This window comes from Pithys albifrons, chromosome 10 (genome assembly GCF_047495875.1).
Source record: "Pithys albifrons albifrons isolate INPA30051 chromosome 10, PitAlb_v1, whole genome shotgun sequence".
NCBI classification, from domain to species: domain Eukaryota; kingdom Metazoa; phylum Chordata; class Aves; order Passeriformes; family Thamnophilidae; genus Pithys; species Pithys albifrons.
Window position 1 is genome coordinate 5,408,905 of NC_092467.1, and position 27,719 is coordinate 5,436,623.

Genomic DNA, 27,719 nt, shown 5'->3' on the forward strand with positions numbered 1-27,719 from the left:
TAACTGTGCTAAGACAGAAGTATTTTACTTGCAGTTTCTCTACAAAACAAGTTATTCAAAGTACAATCTTTTGGAAAGGAAACAAACTTGCTTTCCTGTACAGGGCAGTGCCCGGTCTAGTTGCACAATGGGGTCACATAAGTAGAGAGAATTTGTGGAGGTTCTGCTTCCTGCCACAGAGGAAGTTCCCACACAGAAAAGACCTTTTTGAGCATCCTCTTACAGCTCTATTGTCCTCTTTTTGTTTAAGGCAAGCATGCAAAATCTGCTTGCAACAGGAACGAAAATTGCAGTTTTAAGGTGGTGAGTTTGGAAAGAAAAAAGTATGTGAGCATAGCTGGTAAGCAGGAGGAAGTGCAAACAGGTGAATAAATGTGTATGCAAGAACTCACATTTTGGAGCAATGCGTTCTCTGAGTAACTTGGAAATTTTTTTGCTGCCTTAAATGCTGATATATATTGACTTCTACTGTTCTGCCTTGGGAAACATAACTTACCTTTCTAGTGAGAACAGGTCCTTTTTGAAAGCTCAGCATGTAGGTGGTTGTTCCTTCACCTAAGAGTTTCCATATGAAGATGGTGTTTTTCCTCGAATTTCCATAGCACACAGTTTCCCTTTGCAGCCTGTTTGGGTATGAAGGATACACACAATGAAGGCCAGCACAGTTTTTTCTCTCCTAAAATCCATTTGAGGAGGACACCTCTATTTGTCTCACTTGGCTGTGTTCTTCTGAAGATGAGGATGTGTTATTTGATTTTGGACCCCTGGGAGTCCATTCACCCACAAGCATCATTTGAATATGGTTCTTTTTCTCAGCCCCAGAAGAACAGTCACTGCAACTGATTTTTAAAAGACATTACTGTTCATTCTCCTGTGCACTTGCATTGTGGTTAGTGCTCCACAGTCATTCCTGCCTGTGTGGAGTGGGTAAGGAGGGCAGTGCAGAAGGGCCTGCAGCCCCTGAGTTCTCCCTTCATTGCCCACTGGAGGTCCTGAGTCTGTGCTCAGGGGTGAGCTCCCCTCTCCCACCTGGCACTTCTTCTCAGCAGGTTTCCTGTAAAACACACACTGTGTGTGAGTTACAGAGCAGTGCACAGATGGCAGTACAGGATATACGAGCTGTAGGGACTTCCCTGCTAAATGCTGTGCCTCGATGGTTCCGCAGGAGATGGGTAGTTGGCACTGTATCATCTACCAAATGGACTATTTTTATGGATCCCTGCAGACAGAATTTTGTAAAGTGGAGCAGGACAGCTTTCTGCTTCCCATTGGAAGCATTATTATGAGTAATTCTTAATTGGTCCCTGTTCACTGCTGCTGGGTGGGATTTTATCTGCCTAGTTTCTTCAGATGATGAGCAAGCAGAAACCAAGTGCTTTTATGGAGAGGTCTGTGTTGGCTTTTCACAGGGAAATGCTACAATCAGTGTGTCAGTGACACAAACCATTGGGGTGTAGGTGGAGTAGCTGCATTTGCACTGCTGGCTTAATTCACTGTTGTTTCCCAGAGCAGCAGTCCTGTCTTAATGTGCACTCTCGCCTTCTCGGTGCTTTACACACACACTACACTCACTGCTCTTCAATATTGATAAGGATTAACTTCCTTTCTGGTTGCTCTTTCTTCCACAGAGGGAAAACCGCAGGCTCCAAGAAGCAAGCATGAGGCTGGAGCAGGAAAACGATGACCTTGCCCATGAGCTTGTAACAAGCAAAATTGCCTTACGGAATGACCTGGACCAGGTAATGCCGACAGAGATGGGCCCCAGCTCAGGCTTGGTAACACCAATTTTAGGAGCCCAGCTCTGTGCTCAAGTGAGAGTATGAGCACAGCATTAAAAGTGTAATTATTTGGGCCTTTATTTTCCTGACAGCCTCACTCCTAGTTGCAGTCAGCTGGATTTCCACATGCCACTGAAGGCATTCAGTGGGGTCTGGCCAACACTGACTGCACCTCCTCTGTTGGGGATTGTTTAAAAAATGTAAGCCGTAGGCTTTAGGCAGATACCACACAATGAATATTTCCTTGGAAAAGGTACCACATACCTTGAAAGACTAGTTTCAAGGGACGTTGCCATGCAAAACGTCTATGGGGATCTGTTTCTCACAGCAGTTTTAGTACAGCCAGCAAAACTCAGAGATAATGAAGTGGCATGGCACCAGAAAGTAGAAGGGCTCCTGTGTGCTTGTTGATAACTGCTCTTGCTTCCTGTGAAGACTGGAATGTGGAGGGCAGCAGCATTCAGAGGCCTTTGCCTCAGAGATGATTTTCAGAGAGCTACACATTCTGCCTTCTCTTTGTGAAGTGTTCTGTATGATATTGCTAAATGCTGTGACAGCAGTTAAGATACTAAATACAGGAAAGCCCAACCCCTCACACCTCATGATTAGTCCCTTGCTCACTGAGGGCTGTAGTGCCCTTTATAATGTATGATCTTTGCCTGCAGGGGCCATTCACTTGGATTTCCCATAGGTATGTGGGTTGCTTTATCTAACCTCAGAACTGTAAACATGACTGACCAGGGCTGTGCAAGCTGTACTTCTCTTAAGCAGATGCTGGACAGCGAGGCCCTGCTGATTTGGGTCTGTGGGACTCTAAAATGGTGAGCAGTGTGGGAGAGCACAGAGATGTGTTCTGCATGGAGGAGCAGGCAGGCTCAAGTAGAGGCCAAAACCAGTGTGCCAAGGGGCTCTGTCTTCCCATGGAATTCCAGCTGTTCATGGAGCAGCTTTATGCTGCTGCCCATGCTTGTTTTTTCTCAAGTGTCAAGGCAAGGCTGCCAAGCACGTACCTGTGCCAGTCCCATTCCTTGCACTTTCCCAGTCTTCCTGTAGGCAAGAGTGGCTCCATGAAGTTTTCCCACACCCAGGCACTGCAAGGAAAGCTTTGTGCTACTGCACTCCTCATCTGCGAGGATGGGATACCAAACACCACTGCAGGTCCTTGGAGAAGCTGGAATGAACACATAAAAGGAGGAAAGATTACTTGTAGTTACTTCAAAGCATATCTGAAACAAGTCTTTCATCTAAAATATCCTTGTAATCCCTGAGTTCCTTTGTTCTGAGATGTCAGTCGAATCGATTCTCCATTATTGTGCTTGTTTTCCTTTCTCCCATACAGCCACACTAAGCAATGCAGGAATCCCAAATCCATCCCTTCAGTCGTGGCCCTGGTGGAGCTGCTTCTGCTGCCCACAGTCACCACTCACATGCTCTAACTAATCTAAATAATTTACAGTGTGGCAGAATAAAGTAAGAAATGTTGGTTTTTTGAGCTCCCCAGGTTCCGGCACGAGAATCACGATGTAACCTCCATAGGAGTATGATCAGTGTTCTAATTTATTGTTTACATTCCACACACACATATCGCATATTCTCGGAGTCTACGAATAGTACAGGAATATCATTGGTCAATGGCTAGGGCGTGCTACCAGCTGGATTGGTGCTTCTCTCAAGACTATGCCTTTCTGTATCAGTGTGTTTACCTGCTTCTCCCAACGGCTGCCGCATTCTATCTGTTGTTTACTGCTCTTCTTGAAGCGGGCTCAAGGATACAGAGGCCCCTTTTCCCTCTCCATGGCCTGGGCTGTGCACAAAAACTTCTAAGTTCGAATTTCTTCCAACAGCAGAAAGATAAGCTGATACCACCAGCAGTGGTAGAAAACCAAACTGCAGCTTGTAGACAAGTTCTGTACAGTTAGTTGTTGTTTCCAATGCCCTTTCCCTCTTGTATTTTCAGCAAACTCAGTGTTATTTGGCCACAATTATTGTCTGTCCTGCACCTTGTTTCTGAACAGGAGGAGTGGGGAGATGCCATGTGTATCTCCCAGCTGAGGAGGGCAACAGGGCATATCCAGACATTGAGAAACACATTTCTCTCCTGGTGATTGGTGAGGACAGTGCTTGCAAAAACAAAGCATTCCCAGTATGTGTCACCATAAGTTTGGCCCTTCCAAGAAAAGAGAAAATTCCTATTCCCCAGAGCACACACAGTATCAATTTCTCCATGTAATACCTATTTGCACCAATGAGCCATTTTATCTGGTGGTGCCCTTTGTCTCACACTTTTCTTTTTGCCTGAACACTTTGTAGGGTACAGTGCAGACACTTAAGTTTTCACAGTTACATGTTTTTACAGATTAAAAACCAGAAGGAGTTGCTTCCTCACTTAGATTAATATTGGTCCCAACAAAAATAACTGTGTACATCACTGTATTAGGACAGAGTGTCTGTGCTTTACATGGGCAAAGGTAAACACCTGGCCAAAGACTTTTTGCACAGCTGTTGAAACACAGTGAAATAATTTAGTAAATGCCTACTTGATAAGGGAATTTCATATTAGAAACAGGTTGTGTGAGCCATGAGAGAGCAGGAAGAGGCAGTGCTGGAGCCTAAATCTCCAGTATTTCCACGCTGCACATCCCAGTGTGTTTGTATTGCCACAGGTACCATCTGATTTACACCAGTGTCTCTGATTGTAGGCTGAGGACAAAGCAGATGTTTTGAACAAGGAACTTCTCGTGACCAAACAGAAACTGGTGGAGACTGAGGAGGAGAAACGGAAGCAGGAAGAGGAAACTGCTCAGGTAAGGCATTCTCCAGCTTTCCCCATTGAGCTAGGAAATGCAAGCAAAAGGATGTGCAGGGAAGTGTGGATGTGTGGCAGTTGCAGAAGGGATTTTGTCTTCAAAATGAGGTTGCAATTAAAAGTTTGTGGTGCCAGGATAATTTCTTTCCCAGTGTTTTCCTTTACTTGAGCTCTGAATGTTTAGTTTTCCATAGCTTATCCTCTTCCCAGTATTTAACAGTCATTGTCACTGCTAGTGAGCAATCACAGTTAAGAAGATCGGACCATTTGTAATTATTTAAATGAGAAGCTGGAGGAATTGTTGGCTTGTAAGAGTCTATTCTGGATTCAGCTACTGGATCACTGAAATAAAGTGATGAATATTCCTGCCAGAAGCTGGAACCTACAGCAGAAATGGGATGAGGGGAGAATTTTGCTGACTAGACCTGGCCTCATACTCATTTGTGAAATATTCAGTCTTATTTGTAATCCTGTATATCTAAGGTGTAGGTTTCAAAAGTGATACCCTGATTTTTATTTTTGCCATTTTGTCTTCTGTGGGCCATGATGTGCCACCATTTAACTGAGAGAAAGGGAATTAAGCTACAGGAGAAGGTTCTCTAAGCGGGGATAAAGGGTCACACTATAGACATTTTGGTTATCACTGATACAATGAGTATTTTTATACTGAGTAAATCAGACACTGGAATTTGGTAAGAAGCACACAGTGGGACATGGAGAGAACAATCTGATGCATTTTGAGAGCTTTTTTGGTGTACTGTGTACTTTCTTTCCTTCAATTCCTAGCTGAAGGAAGTCTTCAGGAAGCAGCTGGAGAAGGCAGAATCTGAGATCAAGAAAACCACAGCCATTATAGCAGAGTATAAACAGGTACCATTCCAGAGACACTTCCTTGCATTTCTTCTTTCAGCCCATTCCAAGAGCTGCATGTTCAGCACTGCAGATCTCATCCTTTCAATAAGTTCCACTACCTTTCAGGCTTTCAGAGTGCAACACTGTAATTTGTCATAAGTCTTTTTGTGGTTTTCCTAATAGTCTCCTAATTAGGCAATCAGGAATAACCTGTCTTTCAGATGATTTTAGTACTATTGAGTGAATGCTTCTGTACTCTGTGACATAATGCATTATAAACACATCATAAACCAATTCATCCACAGAATGTCAGGGTCTGTATTGAATGCTGCTGGTTTTTTGTCATTATCAGTAGCAGACTTGTTAGGGGGGCAATGCACATACATGGGTGAGGCAGAGTGTAAGAAATGTCTGTTCTGACAAAAATCATTGTTAAAAAGCACATATTTTATTTTAGTAAACTTGAAATAAGAGACTGCTTTCTCTCCTCCAGATTTGTTCCCAGCTGAGTACCAGGCTGGAAAAACAGCAGGCAGCCAGTAAAGATGAACTGGAAGTTGTGAAGGTGAGAATGATGCCTCTGCATATGGAATATTCTGGGATATTCACAGAACAAAACCTGAACTGAAGTTTTAAGTAACATCAGTAGCCCCATATGCATTTCTCAGCAGATGTAAAAAGGAAAGGGTTTATTTCCTTTCACAGTTCTTTATGTCAGACAGGGTGGAACTCTGACTGAGGTGCCTGTAATACTTGGCTTTTCTTTTTCCTGTTGAAATGTATGTGTTTGGTAAAAAGAAAAAAAAAACCCAGTATATACTTGGATGTTGTCATAAGCTGGGGGAAAAAAGACTGTAGAAAAGAAACCATTTTGCATCTCCAGTGTGCACAGTGGAGGGGTTGGAATTGGCCAGATTGGTCAAGGTTTATATTTGGGTTTCTGTAATTTAAGCAGAATTAGTTTAAGTAGTTAAACAAAATGGTGCAGCTTGGGCCATCCCCTGAATCACTATAGAGTTCCTCTCCCTTCTCTAAACCCCTTACCAGGAACATCTGCATAAGAGGTAAATGTTTGCTGATCAGGAACCAATTCCACCCCACTGCTCTGTCACTACTGAGTTGGCACAGTTGTTTTCCCTCTGCTGTAGGCTCTAGGTGATTCTTTAGTACTCAAGCAGAACTGCATTTGTTGCTTTTTAGTGACTTCTTTATGTTATTGATAATAACATAAATTCTAGGATTGATGTTCCTGTAATCTGCTGAAATAGCTCAGTATTCTGTTGTAGTTTGTGCGTGCCAGACCAGCTTTTTAATCTGCTCAGAGTTTAATTTATTCATTCTGAATTGTACTGACAAAATACTGCAAAATGTTTCACAGCTTTGGTAGCAAGAGGGCTCGAGTAATTCTGATGTAGGAGCACAGTCTCTGTGCTGAGACAGAGTGGATTTTAGGAATTTTTATACTGGTTAACATACCCTGGAAGTTGTTCATGAACTTCTCAAGTTCTTTTCATGCCAAATACGAAAACTGCAGGACTAGATGGTTTGAGACTGAGGCAGTCTGACATAAAAGAGGCTCTTCCAAGAAGCACAACCCCTGTAATACAGATGAAAAATGGGCTTCCTGTGTATTTCAGGGTAAAGTGATGGCCTGCAAACACTGCAGTGAGATTTTCAGCAAGGAGGGGGCTCTGAAGCTGCCCGCTGTAAGCACGGACAACAAAGGCATTGAAATAGATGATGAGAAGGATGCACTGAAGAAGCAGCTGAGAGAGATGGAGCTGGAACTTGCACAGACCAAACTGCAGCTCGTGGAAGCCAAGTGCAAAATTCAGGTAGGTGGAGCCCAAGTACAGCAGGGCAGTGACCTTAAGTGACCTTAACCTCGTTGTGCTCAATTCAGAATTAGTCTGAATCATGCAAATTGTTCCAAAAAGGAGAACATAGCTGCATGGCTGTGTATCTCTGAATGTCCAGAAAAAACCTGTCTTTAAAAGAGCAGAGGTTTTTGTTTGTGTATCTAAATATCTTGTGCTGTTTCTGCAGTTTCACTCTGTCTTCTCTCCCCAGTGCCTGGGAGGTTGCAAGTGCTGGACTGCAGGGACTGAGGGCCAAGATGCTTTTTTTTTGTTAATTAATTGGTTTTTTGATCAATTCTGACTATTGTGCTTTCTTAGGAGCTGGAGCACCAGAGAGGAGCCCTTATGAATGAAATCCAAGCTGCCAAAAACTCTTGGTTTAGCAAAACGCTGAACTCTATCAAAACGGCCACAGGCACACAGGCCCCGGCGCAGCCCCAGCCGCCCCTGCCCCCCAGGGAGGGCAGCACATAGTTCCGGCCACAGCGGCTCAAGAGCACAAAGAACAACACAGCTGACACCCTGGAGGAGTCTTCCAGTGGTCCCTCCTCCTGGGGAAAGGACACAAGGCAGGAGGGCAGGCTTGAAGTGAAATTCTTCTGTGTTTTTCATTCATTTTCTGATGTGACCCTTTTTGAAGGGGGGTGGGAAATAATTCCTGGTTTATGTTGAATTCTTACTTCCCAACCTGCCTTGCTGAAAGCCACGTTCTGATACCTTCATACTTTTACACTTTATTTTATATGACTAGATGTTAAATAAATACTTCAAAACTAGGTCTTTAATACATGACTAATTTGAAATTATTTTTATCTTGCATAGAAGGTTTTTTCTTCTGGAGGAAGAGAGGGAATGGGAACTGTGAAGTTCTGCAGCATAATCTCTCCCTAGAAAGCACAGTGTGATAAGTACTCGTGTGTGTGCAGGGTCTGGGGTCTCCTGGCCCCGGGACCATCTCATTATCACAGTGACTGCGTCCTGCAGAGAAGCACCTTTGTAGAGCTTAGGCCGTGCAGAGAGGGGCTTGTGCTCTGCTGGCACAGCGTCAAGAGCTTCCCTGACAAACTCTTAGTTTGGGTTTTCTCTTCAGAATTGCAAGTAGTGCAGTCTGTGTAGCACTGTTGTTTGATGGCTGTGTACAGCTCAGCTGCAATCTAACAAAAAGTTTACCTAGTTCCCTTTTTTATTTTGTGTTTATACTAAGAATTCTGAGGAATAATCCCTTCTGCCGGGAAAAAGGGAAAACTGTTCACCCCTCATTTATTTGAAACGTAGATTGAAGACCTTGCATAGTTTTGACCTTTTGTAAATCCTGTGCAATAAAAGGTAGGTTTTAAATATAACAGTAATTAAAACCTTTCCCTGGGTCTACATTCAAATTCCAAATTTGACACAGAAATGAGGTATCAAATAAAGTACCCAAAAGGCTTTTGCTGCACTGATGAATAAAACATCACAGAAGCAAGATCTGTTTGTTAGAAGTATTTGGTTAGGAAATGCTATGTTGGTATTACTTATTTTTATAAAAACAAGCATTTTCAAGTGGAGTACAAACCCTAGACTTTCCTGTGGGGGTAGACTTCTCTGGTGATTCCCAAACCTGTCTGGTTGTTTTATATCTCTTAAGGTAAGAAAGTTCAAAAGCATTTGTTCTGACTGAACATAAAGTGTTTATAGAAATACTTATTTCATGGAAAATTAAACTATTGCTTGGATTGATGGAATATTTTTTTAATTATACCTGTCATGTCTAAAGATGGTCTTGCAGATAAATGTCATTGCTGGACTAAAGGTTGTGTATTAATTGTTCCATTTGCAAAATTGTTCCAGGGACGTTAGTTCTGTTTTGTTCTTTTTTTTAATTCTAAGGAATGCCATACCTTGTCAGTTTTGTACAATAAAGTTTAATGATACCCATCCTGTGCTTTGTTGTCAAGCATAATTGTGAATTCTTTTCAACAGGGTAGTACAAATTTAATGTTTCCAGTGCCAAAGTAAAGATTCTGAAGGGCAGTCAGCTGTTTGAAGTAGGGATCAAATTACCATCACCATCCTGACATCATTCTCTCTTCCAAAAATACAGGGTTAAAAATTTACCATTCTAAAATGCAAGAACAGTGATTATCTGTAAATATTAATGCAGTGAGGAAAAATATCAAGGGGAAACAGAAGGAATTTCTTTTGCAAATGTTCGCAAAGGTCTTTTTCCCTCGTCACTTTCTTGCTCATATTTGCATAAATGTTTCCATTCTCCTGACTGACTAAACCCAGCGTTAGTCATTCACTTACCAGCTCTGCTTCATACTCAGAATGGGAATCTGAATTTGTAATAAACCTGAAGTGACATTTAAGGATTACCTGGTGAACATCTGGTTGTTAACATTTCAGAGTTCTCTGCCCACAAGTGACACTGGTGGTTTGACAAGTGTCTGAATTTCTCATTTCATGTATCTTAAATCGTACCTAGAAGTGGATTTAAAACCTTGATTGGAAAAATGCAGCAGTAATAACAAAAAACTGTGTAATACTGTGATTCCCTGGGCAGATGAGGTAACAGCTCCCTGCTGCTCAGAGATCTCACCCCTGCAACCACCGTTGTACAGTCCTGTCCCCGTGTCCTTGTTATGGCACTTACTGGAGATGATTAAAAAACAACACCATAAAAATATCTGGGTGGATTTTCCCCCCCAGTTTGTCTTTTGCCACCTGAATGAGTTAAATTATCTCAAAGAGTCCAACAAGTGCAGGCACATCATAGGAGTGGGACTTGCCCAGTTCATCAAAAAGGAACTGGTAAATAAGCTCACCATGTTTCTTGGAATGAGCTTTGACACAACATCCCTTTTCTCAGTGTAGCAGCTCTCTGGCTTTGGAGTTTGACTTTCTGGAACAAACCCACATTTGCATCCTGCAAGCTGTGATGATTTCAAGTCCTTGTAGGAGAGAAGCTGACTTACCAAAAGGAAGTTTCAGAAGGCAATGACATAAAGGCAGTAAATGATTTCCACCTTCCAGCTGTAGATCCAAGGTAGCATTTGTAGCAGTGACATTTGGAAACTGTCTTCTCAAAACTACTAAAAGAGTAAAAAAATAGCCTTATGGCATTATCTTGATGAATATTTAGAAACAAGGAAAGAAGCAGGACTGCAGGATTAGACCAGGCATAAGATTCCACCTGCTGACTGGAGAATGCTACAGGGAAATTCAGCTTCCTGCAAGAGAACAGATCAGTGTGTGACAGAGCTGCCTGCACACACATCTGTCAGGGAGAGCTGGCTCTTTGCTCAGCTTTCCAGCAGGAAACATCATCAGAGCCTCGCTGAAACTCTTCCTTCTGTGTGGCACTGGACAGCTAACAGAGTTTGTAAGTCTGGAGTGATTAACTTTTTTTTCCTAAGTCGGTATTAAACTATGTGTCCACATCAACCCTTAATTAAAAATAATTTGAATTTTATAAATATATATGTGGAACTAAATCCTATTTTTTAATTTTATTGAGAATGCCCCATTCTGAAATAAAGCCTTTAACTTTGATTAGTTAACCTCCAAAGAATATTTTTACTACAATTGGTTTATCTTGTTGGTTCTAATCTGTTCCTGAGACGCCCAATATAGGGGGCAAAAAAAAGAAAAAATACTTTTTTTTCAATTTAAAAAGTTGGTTTTCCTTTGATTGTAATACTTTACAGGCTAAATGAAGCAAGGCTGATTTAGTTATGTAGTACATCTGTGAACTAGTCTTGTATTATCTTTGTGAACCAAACTTCAGATTCTAAGATAGTAGGACTTACTTCACTTAGTTTTACGTTTGTAAAAATACCTGGAGAAAATTAGAAAGAAAAAAAATAAAATATTATATGTGGTGTTAAGCCAAGAAACTGCAAAATCCCTGAGGTCCATCTGCATTAATGATTAGTAAAACCAGTCTCAGGGAAGGTAGTCAGCTGTGTAATCAGAAGTGCCAGCTGACAAACCCACCCTTGTCCTGCCCATTAATTAGGATTTGATTTGCTACAGCTGAGTTACATTGCCACGGCCATCTCAAAGTGCTTACAGAGGTAGGCAATATTCTTGTTCATTGTTAGACATTTTAAAGGACTTCTCTTGGTTGGCCCTTGAAATTTCTTTTAAGATAAATGATTATTGTGTTAAAAACAACTTGAAATAAAAACAAACATTTGCAAGGGGAGAAGGAGACCAAGAACAAGAACTCAGCCCCTTGACAAAGCATGAAGTGTGCCCTTGACTTCAGGGTCATGGTGCCACTCACTGGCTGAATGTGGCAGTTAAGGAGTAAATAAATATCTGCATTTACTGGCACTGAAGTATCAAAAGCTGCACTGGAAGCTACATGCCATGCTTTCTCACAGGACCAAGGTAGGGCTGTTCCTTCTATTAAGTAGCTGCAGTGAAATCCATGACACTACTTGTACATGTGGGAGAACTGTACCTCTGATTTTGATTTATTGTTAGACTCAGGGATAATTGGCAACTTCTGCATCATCTCCTAAGCCTAAACACCCTTGGCTTGAAACCAGAAGCATTCTCACCTTGCAGTGCTGGTGTTCTTCCAGCTGCCAGAGAGAAAACCGAAGTGGGTGTCACTGTGGAGAGGGCAGAGATGTTCCCTCCAGGCTGAGGGAGGGGCTGCTGAGGCTGACAGGGACCCCCATCCCAGCCAGACCCTGCTGAAGGGGCTGCTGTGCACACAGCTGGCTGCTCTAAACATGCAAACACAAAGGTAAAACTAAACTGTTTTGCTGTCTGTTGTGCTAATATACCCTACTGGGAGCAGTCCCATTAGCACTAAGGGGAGACAGTGAAGCGCTCCAGCTCAGACCTCTGGAGTTTTAGGGTAGGTACACATCCCAGCAGCCTTTAGAACTGGGCTAATCCACAGATGGCTTTGGGGAAATGCAAGGAATTTAATGGTCAGCACTGATCAAGATCCTGTCTTTCCCAAGTCAAGTCTACGCAATTTATTTCAGGATTGTGACTTACCACAAACAGGTTAATTCTCCAGGAACACAGGGCTCTCCGTTTCTCCTGGATTCCAACTGCTTTGCTACTGAATGTATTTCATGCTATTTTTACCTGAAAAAAGATATGGGTAGAGAATTAGGCCATTACTCCCTCTTATTTTCTTATTCAGTGGGACTTGCTTTTATTTAACCTGTAAAGGAATATCTATGTATCTTTGGAGAAGTATATCTTATATATAGAATAATATATAAGAAACTGAATGATGAGGGGATAAATACATCAAAAGGATTTGGTATCATAAATTTCATTTGTGCTTTGATACCACCAGAATCCTGGGCTGTACTAATTTCCTTACAGTTTCTCTTATTTTTGTATTTTATATAACACATGGATGGTACTACCAATGCAAACAAGAGCAGGTGCTCCCAGATCTTTCTCCATATCTCAACTTTCCAGTAATCCCTGGGTTTGCATTGCTGCTGACACCACCCTGAAAACCTGTGCCAGGAGCTCTCTGGAGCTTTGGGAACTGTTGTTTTCCCAGGGAAGAAAATTGCCTGGCATCTCTGAACTGGGAAAATACGTTATGTGAGTACAGAAAAGGGTCTAATCAAGCATTATCCAGCTCCCTCTGTGCCTGCCTTTTAGGTGGATTCACTTCAGCCAACTGAAAACAGAGCAGCTTCAAAACTCTGACTCCATTACAATGAAGTTTTCCAGGTTTGGAATTGCCTTTGTGACCTGAGTGTGTCCAAAGTTCATAAATCCTAAAGAGTTTGGGAAAAATAGCATCACACAGAGGTCAGATTTCTAACTGACAACAATTCAGTACTGCCAGTCTTGGGTAAATCATCCATGTATTGTATAAAGTACGACATGGAAATATGAGTGTAATGCTTGTTATTAAAAGTGCAATTCAATGTACATGGTCTCAACAGATGTTTACTTTTTTAATTGTTACAAAATTGTTTGGATCAGTACCTTGTTATCATTGTGTGAATGATGCCTTGTAAAATAAATGGAAATGGATAACAATATGGGAATAAGGTGCTTATTTTCCTAGGCCATTCACTTGAAGAAACAGCTTAAATGTGTTGGCAGGAACAAGGAACTGCTGTGTCAGGTTTTGTGACACAAGTCTCACCAGCTGGTTCTGTTCCAGCAGCTCTGTTGCACCAGTGACTCAGCACATGAGCTGTCCAGAATGTGTGTGTGCCACTCAGCTGGTTCCAACCCATTCCTTCGGGAAGCTGTTCACAAGGAGCTGTGCCAGAGAGATAGCAGCTCACCCTGGTCCTCTGCTCCTAAAGCCAGTCTGAGGTTTTCAGGACAGAGAATGCTTTTCCTCAAGACTGGTGATACATAGCAGTGGGACAGCAGTTGGTGGTGGTAAGGACTTGATGCTTCCCTGGAGTACACAAGTTGTTTAGCCTGGAGAAGAAGAGGCTCAGAGGTGACCTCAGCACTGTCTGGAACTGCCTGAAGGGAAGTTCTGGCCAGGTGGGGGTTGGTCTCTTCTCCCAGGCACTCAGCAATAGGACAAGGGGGCACGATGGGCTCAAGCTCTGCCAGGGGAAATTGAAGTTGGAGAGCAGAAAAAACTTCTTTGCAGAGAGAGTGCTCAGGCATTGGAATGGGCTGCCCAGAGAGGGGGTGGATTCCCCATCCCTGGAGGTTTTTCAGCTGAGCTTGGCCGTGGCACTGAGTGCCATGATCTGGTAAAGGGACTGGAGTTGGACCAAGGGTTGGACTTGATGATCTCGGAGGTCTTTTCCAACCCAATCCATTGTGTGATTCTAAGTGAGCCATGAGGCAGCCTGCCTGCAGGAGGAGACACAGGGAGCAGAAGGAAACAGCGAGACACGGGAAACAGACTCCAAAGAGAGAGGCACAGCTGAGCAACAACAGGGCAGAGAGCATTTACCACAGTCCAAGTATCCAGACACTTTATAAAACCATTTTTCTACATGAGCGACTGCTCTGGGATTTCTTTCTGTTACCTGTGATAAACAGCCCTTGTTCCCAGACATCTGGAAAAGCACCCAGCACTGCTGGGGAAGATAAGAGAGAAAACTGGAGATTAAATTTACCAGGCATAACATTTTGTACCGATTTACCTCCACATCACTCTCCAAAGTGTTTGTCAGGAGGGGATGCAGCACCCAGATGCTGCTGCAGCTTTGTGCAAAGGAGAGCTGTGTGGAGCTTGTTCTTACGTGACAAGAGTGACAACTCTTCCACATGGAAGCTGCCACTCACACAGAAGTGCCATGGGTGCTGAAATGCTCCTGATTTAAGCACATTTAAATAAACACTGGTTGAAAAAAAAATCTTTAAACACTGGTTAAAAAAATCTTAAGGAAAAAAAGGCAAATTACGGGTTCACTTAAAAATTCATTTATGTAGCAATGAAAGCATTTTTTCCTCTAGAAATTACAAAGCAATACGAATTTAAATTGCAAATAAAAGCGCTTTCTAATGTATGAGCACAACTGAGAGTGAAGAAACTCAAAGATTAGTATATAAAGAAAAAAAAAACCAAAGTTTTTTTCTTGTCTCAGTGTCTGCACAACAGAAAGGTCATAACGAAGCAATTCCTGAATAAGCAACTGCCCTTAACCAATTGAAAAAACATGCGACAGAAGTAAATTCCAGTTGACCTTGTATTTTCTGGATTAGAATCAGCTATCCTGTCTCCAAATGCTGTTCCTGAAGATGGCTGGGCTTAAGCTTGTGCTTATGAAACACAAAATGAAACATAACCACAGTTAATTTTGCAAATCTTCCCCCAACTGCAGCAGAGGGTTGTAATAACCACCTCAGTACAACATCTGTTCAAACTGCTGTGGGAAATGCAGACTTGAACATCAGTCCTTGTCTTCAGAGTTTCTGTGAATTCATCAAATTTCTTCTTCCCTCCATACCTCTACAAAGTAAATCTCTATAGAGATTAATTAATTCCTGGATGTTGTTCACTTTGGAAGAGAAAAAAAGCAAGACTAAGCACAAAATCAGCAAATGAGGTGGCATTTCCCAGCTTGGTAAAACAGGTGTTACAACTGGCACTCTTTGTAAAGAAATTGACTTTTTAAATGCTGAAGGGCTGTGTCCTATCTTGGCTTACACTGTTTATAAAGGACATCTGGAGGCAAATGCTGCCCCATCCACATTCCTACTGAAAGACTGACGTTGCCTTATTTATCTTTGTTTTTCTGGGAAGTTTTAATGCCCAGCAGGGACTTGGGGATATAAAAACTTTTTTTGTTGGGGCTCACAACGCTGATTTAGTAACAGTGGTGAGAACCACCTTTTTCTTTCAGGGAGGAAAATGCTCAAAGAGGATTTTGGTAACATCACACAGGTGTATTTTCACACACATACAGCCAATGTTCTGTGTACAAAAGCCACGTTTCCTTGTAGATGGTTTGATAACTAAATCTTTTCTTACCCCCAGATCACTGCCTGGGTACACATTGTGATGTTACAGGTTAGGAACAACTTCCCAGCAGTAACTACACTCTATTTTAGTTCTGGAAAGCTCATTGTGCATCAGTTGTGGGGCTCTTTCCCTAAGGCAGTGGGTGTTGGGAGAGCTGTGCCATTTGCCCAACTTCTACTGGTTTTGGTTGGTTTTTTAACTGATGAAAGCTTAGAACTTGAAAGTTTACACCCTGTTGGAATTACCTTGGAGTTCTCTTCCAACCTTAATTATTTTTCCAGGAAAATGAGGAGCAAACACAGAACAGGGCACTCGGCTTGTAAGCATTGCTCTCTTTAAAGGCCCGGAACACACATTTCTTCCCTTTTCATCCGTATTAACTCCACCACATCAAGCTGATATTTTCTGCCACAAGAACGAAAACAAAACGCAAAACTATTCGAGGTCTTTATAGCCGTGACCTCTGTGGCATCTACCGTAAAATCAGGGGCAGAATTTTGGAGCGCCCGCTTCAGCCTCAGCCACCGCTCCTCACACCGCGACCCCTCAGGGCGGCACCGCCCGGCCCGGAGATGGATCAGCTCCCGACACTGCCTGTCCCTCCCGGCCCGGGGCGGGATCGGCTCCCCGTGTGTCCCTCACGGCTCCCGCTGTGTCCCTCACAGCCTAGGGTGGGATCGGCTCCCTGTGTGTGCCTCACAGCCCCGGGGTGGGATCGGCTCCCTGTGTGTCCCTCACAGCCTGGGGCGGGATCGGCTCCCTGTATGTCCCTCACAGCTCCCGGTGTGTCCCTCACATTCCGGGGCGGGATCAGCTCCCGGTGTGTCCCTCACAGCTCCTGGTTTGTCCCTCACAGCCCCGGGGAGGGATCGGCTCCTGGTGTGTCCCTCACAGCCCGGGGCGGGATCGACTCCCGGTGTGTCCCTCACAGCTCCCGGTGTGTCCCTCACATTCCGGGGCGGGATCAGCTCCCGGTGTGTCCCTCACAGCTCCCGGTTTGTCCCTCACAGCCCCGGGGCGGGATCGGCTCCCCTTGTGTCCCTCACATTCCGGGGCGGGATCGGCTCCCGGTGTGTCCCTCACAGCTCCCGGTTTGTCCCTCACAGCCCCGGGGGGGGATCAGCTCCCGGTGTGTCCCTCACAGCCCCGGGGCGGGATCGGCTCCCCTTGTGTCCCTCACAGCCCCGGGGCGGGATCGACTCCCGGTGTGTCCCTCACAGCCTGGGGCGGGATCGGCTCCCTGTGTGTCCCTCACAGCTCCCGGTGTGTCCCTCACACCCGGGGCGGGATCGGCTCCCTGTGTGTCCCTCACAGCCCGGGGCGGGATCGACTCCCGGTGTGTCCCTCACACCTGGGGGGGGATCGGCTCCCGGTGTGTCCCTCACATTCCGGGGCGGGATCGGCTCCCGGTGTGTCCCTCACGGCCCGGGGCGGGATCGGCTCCCGGTGTGTCCCTCACAGCTCCCGGTGCGTCCCTCACGGCCCGGTGACGGGCAGGTCCCGTGTCCCGCCTCCTGAGGGGCGGAGCGGGCGGGCGCGTCACTTCCCGCGGCCGGAAGGTTCCAGAGGTTGCAGCGGGACCCGCCATGGCCGCGGTGCGGGAGGAGGTGAGGCGGCGGTCTCGGCCCCGCTGCCCTGGGCGGTGCGGGTGCGGGTGCGGGTGCGGGTGCGGGTGCGGGTGCGGGTGCGGGTGCGGGTGCGGGTGCGGGTGCGGGTGCGGGTGCGGTGGCGGTCTGGCTGGGAGCCGGGGCCGGGAGCTGGCGGCCCCCGCTTTTGCTGGGGGCTGCGGGGCTCTCACCTGCGGCGGGGCGCGTGGGAAGAGCTGTGCCATCCGCCCGCCTTCTGTTGGTTCCGGCTGTTTTTTAAATGATGAGGGTTTAGACATTGAAGGCTTAAAGCTTGTTGGAGTCCATGATCTTGGGGCCTTAATAGAACTTGTGCTCTGGGATGCTCCCGCCTGAGCAGGGGCCCGTTGGTCCCTCACAACCCGGCCCATTCTGTCATTCTGTGGATTAAGGGTTTGTGGTTCTGTATATCCACAGGAGTGGCCAAGGGGTGAGGGAAGAATGGCTCTGTGTTCAACGGGGTACGAAACTAATGACCTGATAAACCTGACACGTCGGGGAAATGAGAAACTGTCATGGAGAGCTCAGCTGTGAGCCTTGAGCACAAAGAACCGCACCTAATATGTGTGTAATCTTTTGGGTTTGATCCAGTTGCAGAAAGATTTGGAGGAGGTTAAAGAACTGCTCACAAAAGCCACGAGGAAGCGGGTGCGGGATGTCCTGGAGGCAGAGAAACACAGGCTGGAGATGGAAATCAAGAATCAGCCTCCGCCGAAGCCAAAAGATGCAGCAGAGGAAGAAAAGTCATCGCTGGGAGGGTACACGGTGAAAATAAACAACTATGGTAGGATTGGTTTTGTGACGCCTTTCTGAAGAGAAAGCAGGGTGGTGTTGCTGTGAGTTAGAGTTGCCATTGTAACAAAACTGTCTTAAGTGTTTATTTCATAGTGGAGGCCTCACTTTAAAAGCTCCCACATTTACTTTGCCATCCCAACCCCAGTGTGTATTTATCCTGTTTGTGTGACAGTGCTGGTGGGATGCATTAACGATCCCTGGTGTTCCAGCTGGTATTTTTCCATTTCCTAGTGCTTAACAGGAGTAAAGGAGGGAGCTTTGGCTTCTCTGCTTGCCATGTAGGTGAGAGGAGAGGGAATTGCTCAAGATATAGGGAGTAGGGGAAAAAGCAGGTCAAGGAAACTGCAGCAGGAGCAGACAGCTGCCTCTGAGTGCCCCTGCCCAGAGGGGTTGCTCTCCTTTCACCTCAGCTGACATGTGGTTTTTCTCAGAATTTGGAGGAATTAGGGAACAGGGCTACGTGCAAAGATCTCCTTTTGCTCTCAAGTTATTCCTGAATAATTCATGTTTTTCCTTTACCCTCTGAAGATTGTTTCAGTAAGGCAAAGATTCTAGTCATTCTAGGGGAGTTTGTGGAGGGAGTTGGAATGGAGTGCATGAAGCTTATGGAGGAGTGGTACAACTTAATCTCTGTTTTTTCACTTGCAGCTTGGGATCAGTCAGATAAGTTTGTTAAGATTTACATCTCTTTAAATGGAGTCCAGAAGCTTCCAGCTGAGAATGTGCAGGTGAATTTCACAGAGAGGTGAGTTCATCTGGTTGTACCACAACATGAACACTGAAATGCAAGAGTGTTGAATCAACCCTTATTCCCCACTTCATTACCTTTTAGTAGCACTCAGGACATACCCTTAAGTACAGCTCTCCTTAGAGAGTACCAGGATAGTTCCATTCTGCCAGTGCTTGTTGCACCTCACCATGCTTGACAGAACATCCTGTGTTAGCCCTGGGTTTTTGATGCTGATAGAACTTAAATGTACATTAAGGAAATCTGTGCGTCCAAGTTTGTCAGAGATCAGTGAGGCAGAAAGAACCCTGAAGATCTTAATTTGTTCTGAAGTCAGGATTGGTCCTTTTAATTCCTTAGCATTAAAGTTCAACTGAACACTTGAGAGCCTTGGGAATAAAGTAATTCAAGCCTGTCGACCTGCTTTCCTAAGAAATAGGCCTGCTAAAGTGTTTTCAGAGTGGAAGATGATTTTACAACAACTGGAATGTTTGTGCCTTTCCTCCCTCCACTTCCAGGTCATTTGATCTGCTGGTGAAGAATCTGAATGGAAAGAACTACACCATGACCTTCAACAACCTGCTGAAGCCCATCTCTGTGGAAGGCAGCTCTAAAAAGGTCTGTTCAAGGCAGTTTGTCTGTTAGAGATCATTTGGGTCCCTCAACAAAGTAGGATGTTCATTGCCTGACTAATTTAGGAGTCTTGGTCCTAACATTCAGTCCCTCCTGCTGTAAAGTCTCTGCACTTTGAATGTGATTCTTACTAATCCGTGATTGTCATAACTGTGGAATTAGTCTTTGGAATCCTATTTTGAAAGATCATGTCTAGATATTCTATGCTTTTTTTTTTAATAGCTCTCCAACAGGATTCCAGAAATAATTAAGCAGAAAATTCCACCAGGCATCCATTTGCATATTTGTGCTTTTAAATACCTCTGAGAAATTCCCTGCAATTTTAAGGTCTAAGAGATTTGTCAGCAGACCGAAATCTTGGGAAGCTTAAAGAGGCTTAATTCCCAAAGCAAAGTCTGAGACCTGCTCTGCCTTGGTATGGGTGTGTTGCTCCAGAACTCAACACTGGTGTCTGGTTTAATTTTCTAATTGAAAAATGAACTCAATTCCAGCTGAGGACATCAGTAACATGTTACTGCTGTTGACTGCAACTGGTGATATCCATACTCTGTGACTTGTAGCACCTTCCCAGGCTCAGGGAGGTGTCACACATCTCATGTGTGTTCTGTGCTGCACTCAGTGACATCAAGTGTGAAGAAATGATGGTTCAATTTGAAATTGCCCTAAAACTAGGACAGAGTGAAATTAAAACAGCTGGAATAAATGAGGGTGATGCTCTGGTGACGCTTTAACATGGTGTGAGAGTGAGCAGTGGTCACGTACTTGCAAAGCTGAAGCTGCACCAGACTCTTGTCTACTGTGGCATGTGGAAGTTCTTTGCGAAATTTAGGTCAGGGTTGCACTTAAATGGCCTTTGTTTGTAACTTGCAAACATGTTTCAAGGTTAAGCAATATCCTAAAACTAGTTTTTTATCCTTGGGGAGAGATAGAGAGATGGGAAGAGCTCTTCCTGAACTTGGTATGTTTGGAGAAGTCTAGTAGGGAGTCTAGACCCTTTAGCAGACAGTCTGGGGTACCTGAGAATCCCAAGAATCACTGAACAGTGTTTATGCAGCATTTGATGTTCTTCTGTATTGGTATGTAGCTCTATACTAGAATTCTATTAATCACACCATTTAATTTGTCCAGTGAGGTTAATACTTTGTGTCCTGAAGCTGAGTATGTGCTGATTTTTGTATGTTACATAACAATGCACAGCTGAGAGAAATGTTTCAGGAATTTGTGAGTGTGGAAGAGGTTTATGTTACAAGCTAATCTTACTTGTTGTGACCAGCACCCTTTCTTGAAGCATTCCTTGCTGTTCACCACACAGATAAAGACAGACACGGTCCTCGTGATGTGTAAGAAGAAGCGGGAGGAAAACTGGGATTGTCTCACTCAAGTGGAAAAAGAAAGCAAAGAGAAGGAGTAAGTGTCTTTTCAACCCTCCATCTTGTTCTGCATTTCCTGTTCTCCACATTCCCTTAGGACTGCTGGGGGAGATCCATCCTGCTTTGACTGCAGCCAGGCTGGTAGAGTCACTGCTCTGGGGACAGCCCCTAACATGGCTGAGGTTCATTACACTGGGATTTCTTTGGTACTTGCAGGACAGGCAGTAGATGTGATACACTTTGAGTAGCTGTTTGCCACTCTCCTACTGTTTTATTGCTAATGATGGAGGCTGCATCATATGAAATACAAGAGATAAAGACCTGCAGTGAGATTGCTAAGGGGACTCAACCAATTAAAGACTCGTTTGCATTTTGATGGCTGCATTCATTGCAGAAGCTGCTCTGGTGAGGTGACTTTTTAGGTGAAGTGTATATTTTATAGAAGTACATAGATATATTCCCTGCATCTCTGCTGGTCAAAAATAATTATTATTTTGTTGCCTGTGTGTGAAGTGCCTGCACAAAAATGCCAGCCTGCTGTTGGGAAAACAGGTCTTTGTTTGCTTGAATGATTATCCCAAGTCTCAAGCCAACCTGTATCACTTCCAAGTGCTCTGGAGCAGCAGGCAGCTTAGGCATCTGTAGGAATGTGAGGGTGGTAAGTGACAGCAGGAAACACCTGGGGACAGGAGACTTTATATCTATATATATATATATATATATATGTGTGTGTGTGTATATATATATATATGTGTGTGTGTGTATATATATATATATGTGTGTGTGTGTATATATATATATATATGTGTGTGTGTATATATATATATATATGTGTGTGTGTATATATATATATATATATATTATAAATGTAGTATTATGTGATTCTGTATTACTTTACATGTGTACCCACTTTGGGATATGGAAACACTTTTGAGAAAGTTATTTGTGCCAAGAACTATTTGTCTGTAGGATAATTTGCTGACACTGATTATTCCTAACTAACTGAATCTGAATTTCAAGCAAAATGACCTTTCCCTCTCCAGTGGCATCACAGGAGATTAGGAGGAGGTGATTGACTCCTAATGCAGGTGGCTGGAGGGCTGCAGTTTCTTTGTTGAACCTGTACCTTGTGCAGAGAATTGCTGAGGATTTATTTTGGCAGATCAGTGGTTCCAGAGACACACCATCCAGCTTCTGAGTACCAGGGTCTGCATGGCTGGTGCTTAGCCCAGAGTGCAGGGAAGCTGCTCCCTCTGCTGCTCTGTTCTGATCTGCCACGTTTTCCAGCTAGAGGATTTTGGAAGCAGGATAGAGAGGCAATTTTTCCAGAGGGGGCATTATGTATAGTTGGGTAATACGGGCTGTATCCTGCCCAGGTGGTGACTGTTCAAGTGGCACAGTTTGTCAGCTGAGAAAATTGCTTTGAAATGCAAGGTGTTAAAAACCAGTCAGTTAATCTCTAGAGATGAGCTGAAAAATGGGAAGCAGAAAAAACAAGTATTTTGGGTTGTGAAAGTAGTCCCTTCAAAGAGCTCGTTGTGGCTGTTTCTCTATTTTTATTCACTTGTCACATATCATGGACAGATACTGGCACCGTGTCTTACATTTCACTTCTGCTTTCTAAAATTAATGTTGGGTGGTGCTTCCAGGTCATGTTAACTGCAAAATGCCTCCCACCAAAATGCTCTCCCACCCTATGGGAGATGTCTAGGTATGCTCAACTTGGACTTGGCTTAAGGTGCTCCTGAGGATTATCCCTACTTGGAACCAGACTGACACTGCCATGATCCAAAGACTCTGCCAGAGCAAAATCCTTGCTTTTACCAGGATGTTTCAAACAAATATTAGCACTGAATGTTTTGCACAGAGTTGCTGGATATCCCTGACCTCCCCATGTGTATGTGTCTTGCAGGAAGGCTGCCTATGACACCACAGATCCCAGTGAAGGGCTTATGAACATTCTAAAAAAGATGTATGCGGAAGGGGACGATGAGATGAAGCGAACCATCAACAAGGCCTGGGTCGAAAGCAGAGAAAAGCAGTACAAAGGGGACATACCAATGGATATCTGAAAGCACTCTGAGGGCCGCCTTAACACTGATCTTCCATGTGAGACATGCTGTGCTGCAAAGATCATCGTTTACACAACCTTCTTTCAAGCAAAGACAGTCATTTTCCATTTCAGGTTGGAGAAAATATTTAAATAAAATAGCTTACAAAGCATTTCCTTCAGTCAAGTGGTTCACCGTTTCCTGAGGAGTGGAGCATAGGTGTATCTTTAGCCCTCCTTGAAAAAGCATCTCAGATGAGTGGGGAGTGCTGAGAGACCGAGAACAGGATGTAAACATCAGGGAATCCTAAACTAGGATGTATCAAGGCCAGTGGCAGCTGTACCCATCTGGTCACTGGGGCTAATGCCATGCTCACTACACAGGGTGTGGCTTTTTGACTGGATGTGGGAAAGTGCTGAACTGTAAAGCATGTCACAAAAGGAGAACTGCTGAAGAAAGCAGAACCACTGTCCTGAGCACTTGGTAGTTAGGCAGAAACAATATGGTGTTAATCCTATGGTATTAAAATCTAATGATTACTCTCACATTGATTACCGGCTGTTTAACCTCTTGCTAATTTTGGAAATGAAAGCAGCTCTTTAGTGTTAACTCTCAGTTCCTTGGGGTGTCTTTGAGGGCATCAGTGACAGGAGAGCAGTGAGCTGTTGATGTTGGACAGGGAGCTTGTGCTGGCTCTAGGAGTGTGTGAAGTAAAGAGGGATAAGTTCCACTTTGCCTATCACCTCTCCAGGTTTTAAGGTAACAGAGTGAAAACTGTATTGAGACAGGTTATACTCCAAAATATGACTCAGCTGGGGGTCATGGGTTGCTGTCACTTTGCTGATACTGGTATTTGACCTCTTCAGTGCCACCTCTGGGCCCCACGGCTGGGGAGGGGGACAGAGCAGCCACTGCCCCTTTATTGCACTGCTTTGAAGAAGAGTAGAGGGAAACATGAGCTTAGCAGCAGGCTTGTTACCGTGTCCTTCCTGCTTCCTTCTCACGTGTCTCCCAAGGACAGATTTGTTGTTACCTTAGGAATACAGGAAGCCATTACTCTCTTGTTAGGGTCTGGACTAGGACTTACTTGCTACCTTGTTCTTGAAGCATTGGACCAAGCACTGCACTACTGACAGGAGAGAAATACTAGCACGCTGTAGTTTCTAACAGGTCCTTTAGCCACTTTGTCTGGTTGTTAAATAACTATATATTGCATAGTAAGAGTATCTAAACTTGAGGCCCTGTTTTATTCCCAGTCTGTGCTCACCCTTGTTTGTGGCAGAACACCACTCTCCCTGTTGTGCAGTTTCATTTATGCTTTTACCCAAATTACCGTGAACTTACTGTATGGTGGCAAAAAAACCTGCTTAAACATCTGTGCTGTATGTCTTTATTTCTACCATTGTCTATCCCACAAACCTCAGCTTAGTTCTGCAACCATCAGGTAGTGAATTTCCTCAGAATCAAATTGCCCCTCACACAGATGGATTTAGTGCAGTTCTGCTGATACCAACAGCAGTCCAGTGAGGTTAATGAATCAGCACAACTTCGTGTCCTTCCCATGTTAGTTTGACATTGATTCTGGACTCTCAGGCAGGGCAGTCTCGCTTTAATTACTCACACACACAATGAGTCTGGTCTGTGATTCCTGCCCCGTGGCGATCACCACATGGCCCTCTGTACCCCGGACATCTGAGCGTGGTCAGCAAAGTGGCGGAACACGATCCTGCTGAGCCTCCAGCGCCGCCTCAGCCCCCGCGGGCGCGATGTCAGCACACACCTGTTGTGGATCCTCGAGGGGCAGCTGTCCCGGGGCAGGGCCGCGATCTCCTTGTCAGCCACTTCCTGAAACACGACACCACAACACAGTCTGCCTGTGTAGGGACACCACAAGCTTCTCTACCATCTCATGAGAAACTTGGCTGTTTGATAGGGAGCTCTCACAGAATCCCAGACTATTCTGAGTTGGAAGGGACCCACAAGGATCATCGAGTCCAACTCTTCAGTCAATGGCCCACACAGGGGATTGAACCCATGACCTTGGCATTATTACAGCCAAGTTTTAACCAGCTGAGCTGATCTCAGTGCCCCTGTCTTCTTCACTCAACCCTTTCTTTCTGGGTATCCCAAGAGGGATGTTAAACTGATCCACAAGGAGAACCCAAAATTAAACCTTATCATACAGACAGAACAGTCTCAAACCACTAATTATAGGCCAATCAGCTTCTCTGTGTCTGTGGCAGGGTGGGCTAGCCCTTTAACAGACCCACAATTTAACCTTATTACAGACTAAACAACCTCAAGCCAGGAACTACAGTTAGTCAAGATGCGACTTGGCTTTCTCCTTGTTGCAAGGGGGTAATAGTCCTTTAAGATGAGTGTAAATACATGTTCTTTATTAACTGCCTGCCCAGGTAACATGTTTTGATGTTAAAGGAATCCAGTATAGCGTACTTGGAAGGTGTCATGGGGCTTGCTTTTTTTTTCTGTGTTTCTTGGGTTTGTCCTGTAAGAACATCCAACAGCAGCCAGACTTGCCAAGAGGATGGTAAGTAGATTCGTACACTTTCTTTCCTGGATGTTTTAAGTGTGAAAGGATCTTGCCATAACTGGGCATGGCCAGATCAAATATATACAGGAAAAATCTAATACTTGCAAATGTTTTTACTGCTTATAAGGCAGGCTAAGAGCAAGGCAGTGAATATGTGCATTTTTAAGAACAGATCTGATGGCAGTTTTCCCATGCTTGTAGCTCAGGCAAGAAATAAAATTAAGTATTACTAACCAAACAAGGGTGGTGGGTTGGGCTGGATCAAGCTTCCAGGTCTTTAAATATGGGGGAAAAAACCCTAATGTTTATTTAGGAAGCTGTAAAAGTAACCATGTAACATGATATACTATCAGAAATAAGGAAAATAGATTTGTGACTGTATGTTCATGACAGTGTGAGGGAGGGAAAAATATGACTTCACTGTATTTATATATGTGCTGCTTAGATGAGAAGCACAACCCAAGACACAACCTTCAGCTGGGTAAATACACTGCTGTAAACACCCCCAAAAGGATGAGGTTAACTGCAGTGTGGCAGTTCCCTGAAGGGAAGTTCTGGCCAGGTGGGGGTTGGTCTCTTCTCCCAGGCACTCAGCAATAGGACAAGGGGGCACGATGGGCTCAAGCTCTGCCAGGGGAAATTGAAGTTGGAGAGCAGAAAAAACTTCTTTGCAGAGAGAGTGCTCAGGCATTGGAATGGGCTGCCCAGAGAGGGGGTGGATTCCCCATCCCTGGAGGTTTTTCAGCTGAGATTGGCCATGGCCCTGAGTGTCGTGATCTGGTAAAGGGACTGGAGTTGGACCAAGGGTTGGACTTGATGATCTCAGAGGTCTTTTCCAACCCAATCGATTCTATGATTCTGTGCTTGTGAGCTGGGCAAGCACAAGCATTTGTGACCTGGCACAGCCCTCTGGATCAGTGAAGTGACTGCTGTGACCCAGGAGATGTCACAGCAGCCAGGGCAGTGTGTGGGCTGGTGGCCCAGCCTGGCATGGCCGTGGGGCGGCTGCCGGTACCTGCAGCTCCTTGGGAAGGATGGTGTTCTTGCGGATGGCGTTGATCCGCAGCCGCAGGTCCGCGTACTCGTATGCCAGCCTCCTGCGCTTCACGTCCCGCAGCATCCTCCAGTCCACGTAGTAGCTCCGCACCTGCCCGGGGCAGGGCGAGGGGAGGGCCTAACACAAGAAATGAGGTTGGTGATACCTGCCTGGTGCGTGTGGTTTGCTCCTGTCACGTAAGAATTGTTATTTCCCTAAATCATGGGATACCCTGAGGTGGAAGGGGCACACCAGTCCAATCCCTGGCCCTGCACAGACACCCCAACAATCCCACCCTATCCCTCAGAGGATCATCCAAACCCTCCTGGAGCTCTGGCAGCCTTGGGGCCGTGCCCCCTGCCCTGGGGAGCCTGGTCAGTGCCCGCCGCCCTCTGGGGGAAGAACCTTTCCCTGATATCTCACCTAACCCTGCCCTGGCACAGCCCCAGCCGTTCCCTGGGTCCTGTCACAGGGAGCAGCGATTAGAGCTGCCGCTTCCGAGGAGGCTGCAGGCTGCGATGAGATGTAGAAGGTGTACCGTGTGACCCATCTTAGCTGTGCAAGCCAGCAAGTTTACGGTACCGGAGGCAAACCAAGCCGCAGGTTACACCGCACTACGCAGTTCCCGTCGTGCCCTCCCCGGGCTCAGGCGCAGCTCGGGCCGCCGCGGGGCCGAACCGAGCCCGCAGCGGTCTAGAACTCTCCGCTGCGTGCTGCCGGCGCCTCGGCCCGGCGGGCGCAGGGGAGAAGGGATGGAAGAAGGAAAGGATGGAAGGAAGGAGGGGGGGAGCGATGGCCGCGGTCGGACTGACCTGCCGCGCCGCCCTCAGCGCCCAGCACAGCGCGGCAGCCGCCATCTTGTCTGCCCGTCGCGCATGCGCGTGCCTGTCCTCAGGCCGCCCCTCAGCGCGCTGCGCCTCCCTCACGCTCCGCTCCCGCCTCATTCCCACCCTGCTCCCTCCTCCCTCACGCTCCGGTCCCCCTCCATTCCCGCCCTGCTCTCTCCTCCCTCACGCCCCGGTCCCCCTCCATTCCCGCCCTGCTCTCTCCTCCCTCACGCTCCGCTCCCGCCTCATTCCCGCCCTGCTCCCTCCTCCCTCACGCTCCGGTCGCCCTCCATTCCCGCCCTGCTCTCTCCTCCCTCACGCTCCGGTCCCCCTCCATTCCCGCCCTGCTCTCTCCTCCCTCACGCCCCGGTCCCTCTCCATTCCCGC

The 27,719-nt window shown here is 45.5% G+C and overlaps 3 protein-coding genes and 1 long non-coding RNA gene across 11 annotated transcripts in view; 2 read left to right on the forward strand and 2 right to left on the reverse strand.

Moving 5' to 3' along the window:
• RABGAP1L (RAB GTPase activating protein 1 like) overlaps positions 1–9,212 on the forward strand; it is a 233,120-nt gene extending 223,908 nt beyond the window's left edge. For all 8 annotated transcript variants that reach the window (XM_071565066.1, XM_071565065.1, XM_071565064.1 and 5 more), the window contains 6 exons: positions 1,629–1,739; positions 4,478–4,582; positions 5,371–5,454; positions 5,930–6,001; positions 7,074–7,271; positions 7,614–9,212. In XM_071565066.1, coding sequence (XP_071421167.1) covers positions 1,629–1,739; positions 4,478–4,582; positions 5,371–5,454; positions 5,930–6,001; positions 7,074–7,271; positions 7,614–7,769 — 726 coding nt within the window. In that variant the 3' untranslated portion in view covers positions 7,770–9,212. The remainder of the gene's footprint in view (positions 1–1,628; positions 1,740–4,477; positions 4,583–5,370; positions 5,455–5,929; positions 6,002–7,073; positions 7,272–7,613) is intronic.
• Positions 497–16,226, reverse strand: LOC139676276 (uncharacterized). The gene is made up of 5 exons (XR_011698632.1): positions 15,963–16,226; positions 12,297–12,389; positions 10,253–10,369; positions 2,789–2,949; positions 497–623 (listed from the first exon to the last, which is right to left on the reverse strand). It is a non-coding gene; the product is annotated as an uncharacterized lncRNA (long non-coding RNA).
• A 1,032-nt stretch (positions 16,227–17,258) lies between these two features.
• CACYBP (calcyclin binding protein) lies at positions 17,259–24,294 on the forward strand. Its single transcript, XM_071565370.1, has 6 exons — positions 17,259–17,324; positions 17,934–18,126; positions 18,786–18,882; positions 19,383–19,482; positions 20,810–20,904; positions 22,780–24,294. The coding sequence occupies exons 1-6, from the start codon at positions 17,304–17,306 to the stop codon at positions 22,937–22,939; spliced, it is 666 nt and encodes a 221-aa protein (XP_071421471.1). The 5' UTR covers positions 17,259–17,303; the 3' UTR covers positions 22,940–24,294.
• Positions 24,293–27,427, reverse strand: MRPS14 (mitochondrial ribosomal protein S14). Its single transcript, XM_071565371.1, has 3 exons — positions 27,318–27,427; positions 26,485–26,643; positions 24,293–24,763 (listed from the first exon to the last, which is right to left on the reverse strand). The coding sequence occupies exons 1-3, from the start codon at positions 27,360–27,362 to the stop codon at positions 24,581–24,583; spliced, it is 387 nt and encodes a 128-aa protein (XP_071421472.1). The 5' UTR covers positions 27,363–27,427; the 3' UTR covers positions 24,293–24,580.
• Between the last annotated feature and the right edge of the window lie 292 nt (positions 27,428–27,719).

Bases quoted from the DNA above. Each gene is read 5' to 3' on its own strand.
- MRPS14 (XM_071565371.1), bottom strand. From the start codon at position 27,362: ATGGCGGCTGCCGCGCTGTGCTGGGCGCTGAGGGCGGCGCGGCAG. The intron at 26,644-27,317 runs GTCAGTCCGACC...TTCTTGTGTTAG, and splicing joins CGCTGAGGGCGGCGCGGCAG to GCCCTCCCCTCGCCCTGCCC. The intron at 24,764-26,484 runs GTACCGGCAGCC...GTCGTGTTTCAG, and splicing joins TCCTTCCCAAGGAGCTGCAG to GAAGTGGCTGACAAGGAGAT.
- CACYBP (XM_071565370.1), top strand. From the start codon at position 17,304: ATGGCCGCGGTGCGGGAGGAG. The intron at 17,325-17,933 runs GTGAGGCGGCGG...GGTTTGATCCAG, and splicing joins TGGCCGCGGTGCGGGAGGAG to TTGCAGAAAGATTTGGAGGA. The intron at 20,905-22,779 runs GTAAGTGTCTTT...TGTGTCTTGCAG, and splicing joins AAAGAAAGCAAAGAGAAGGA to GAAGGCTGCCTATGACACCA.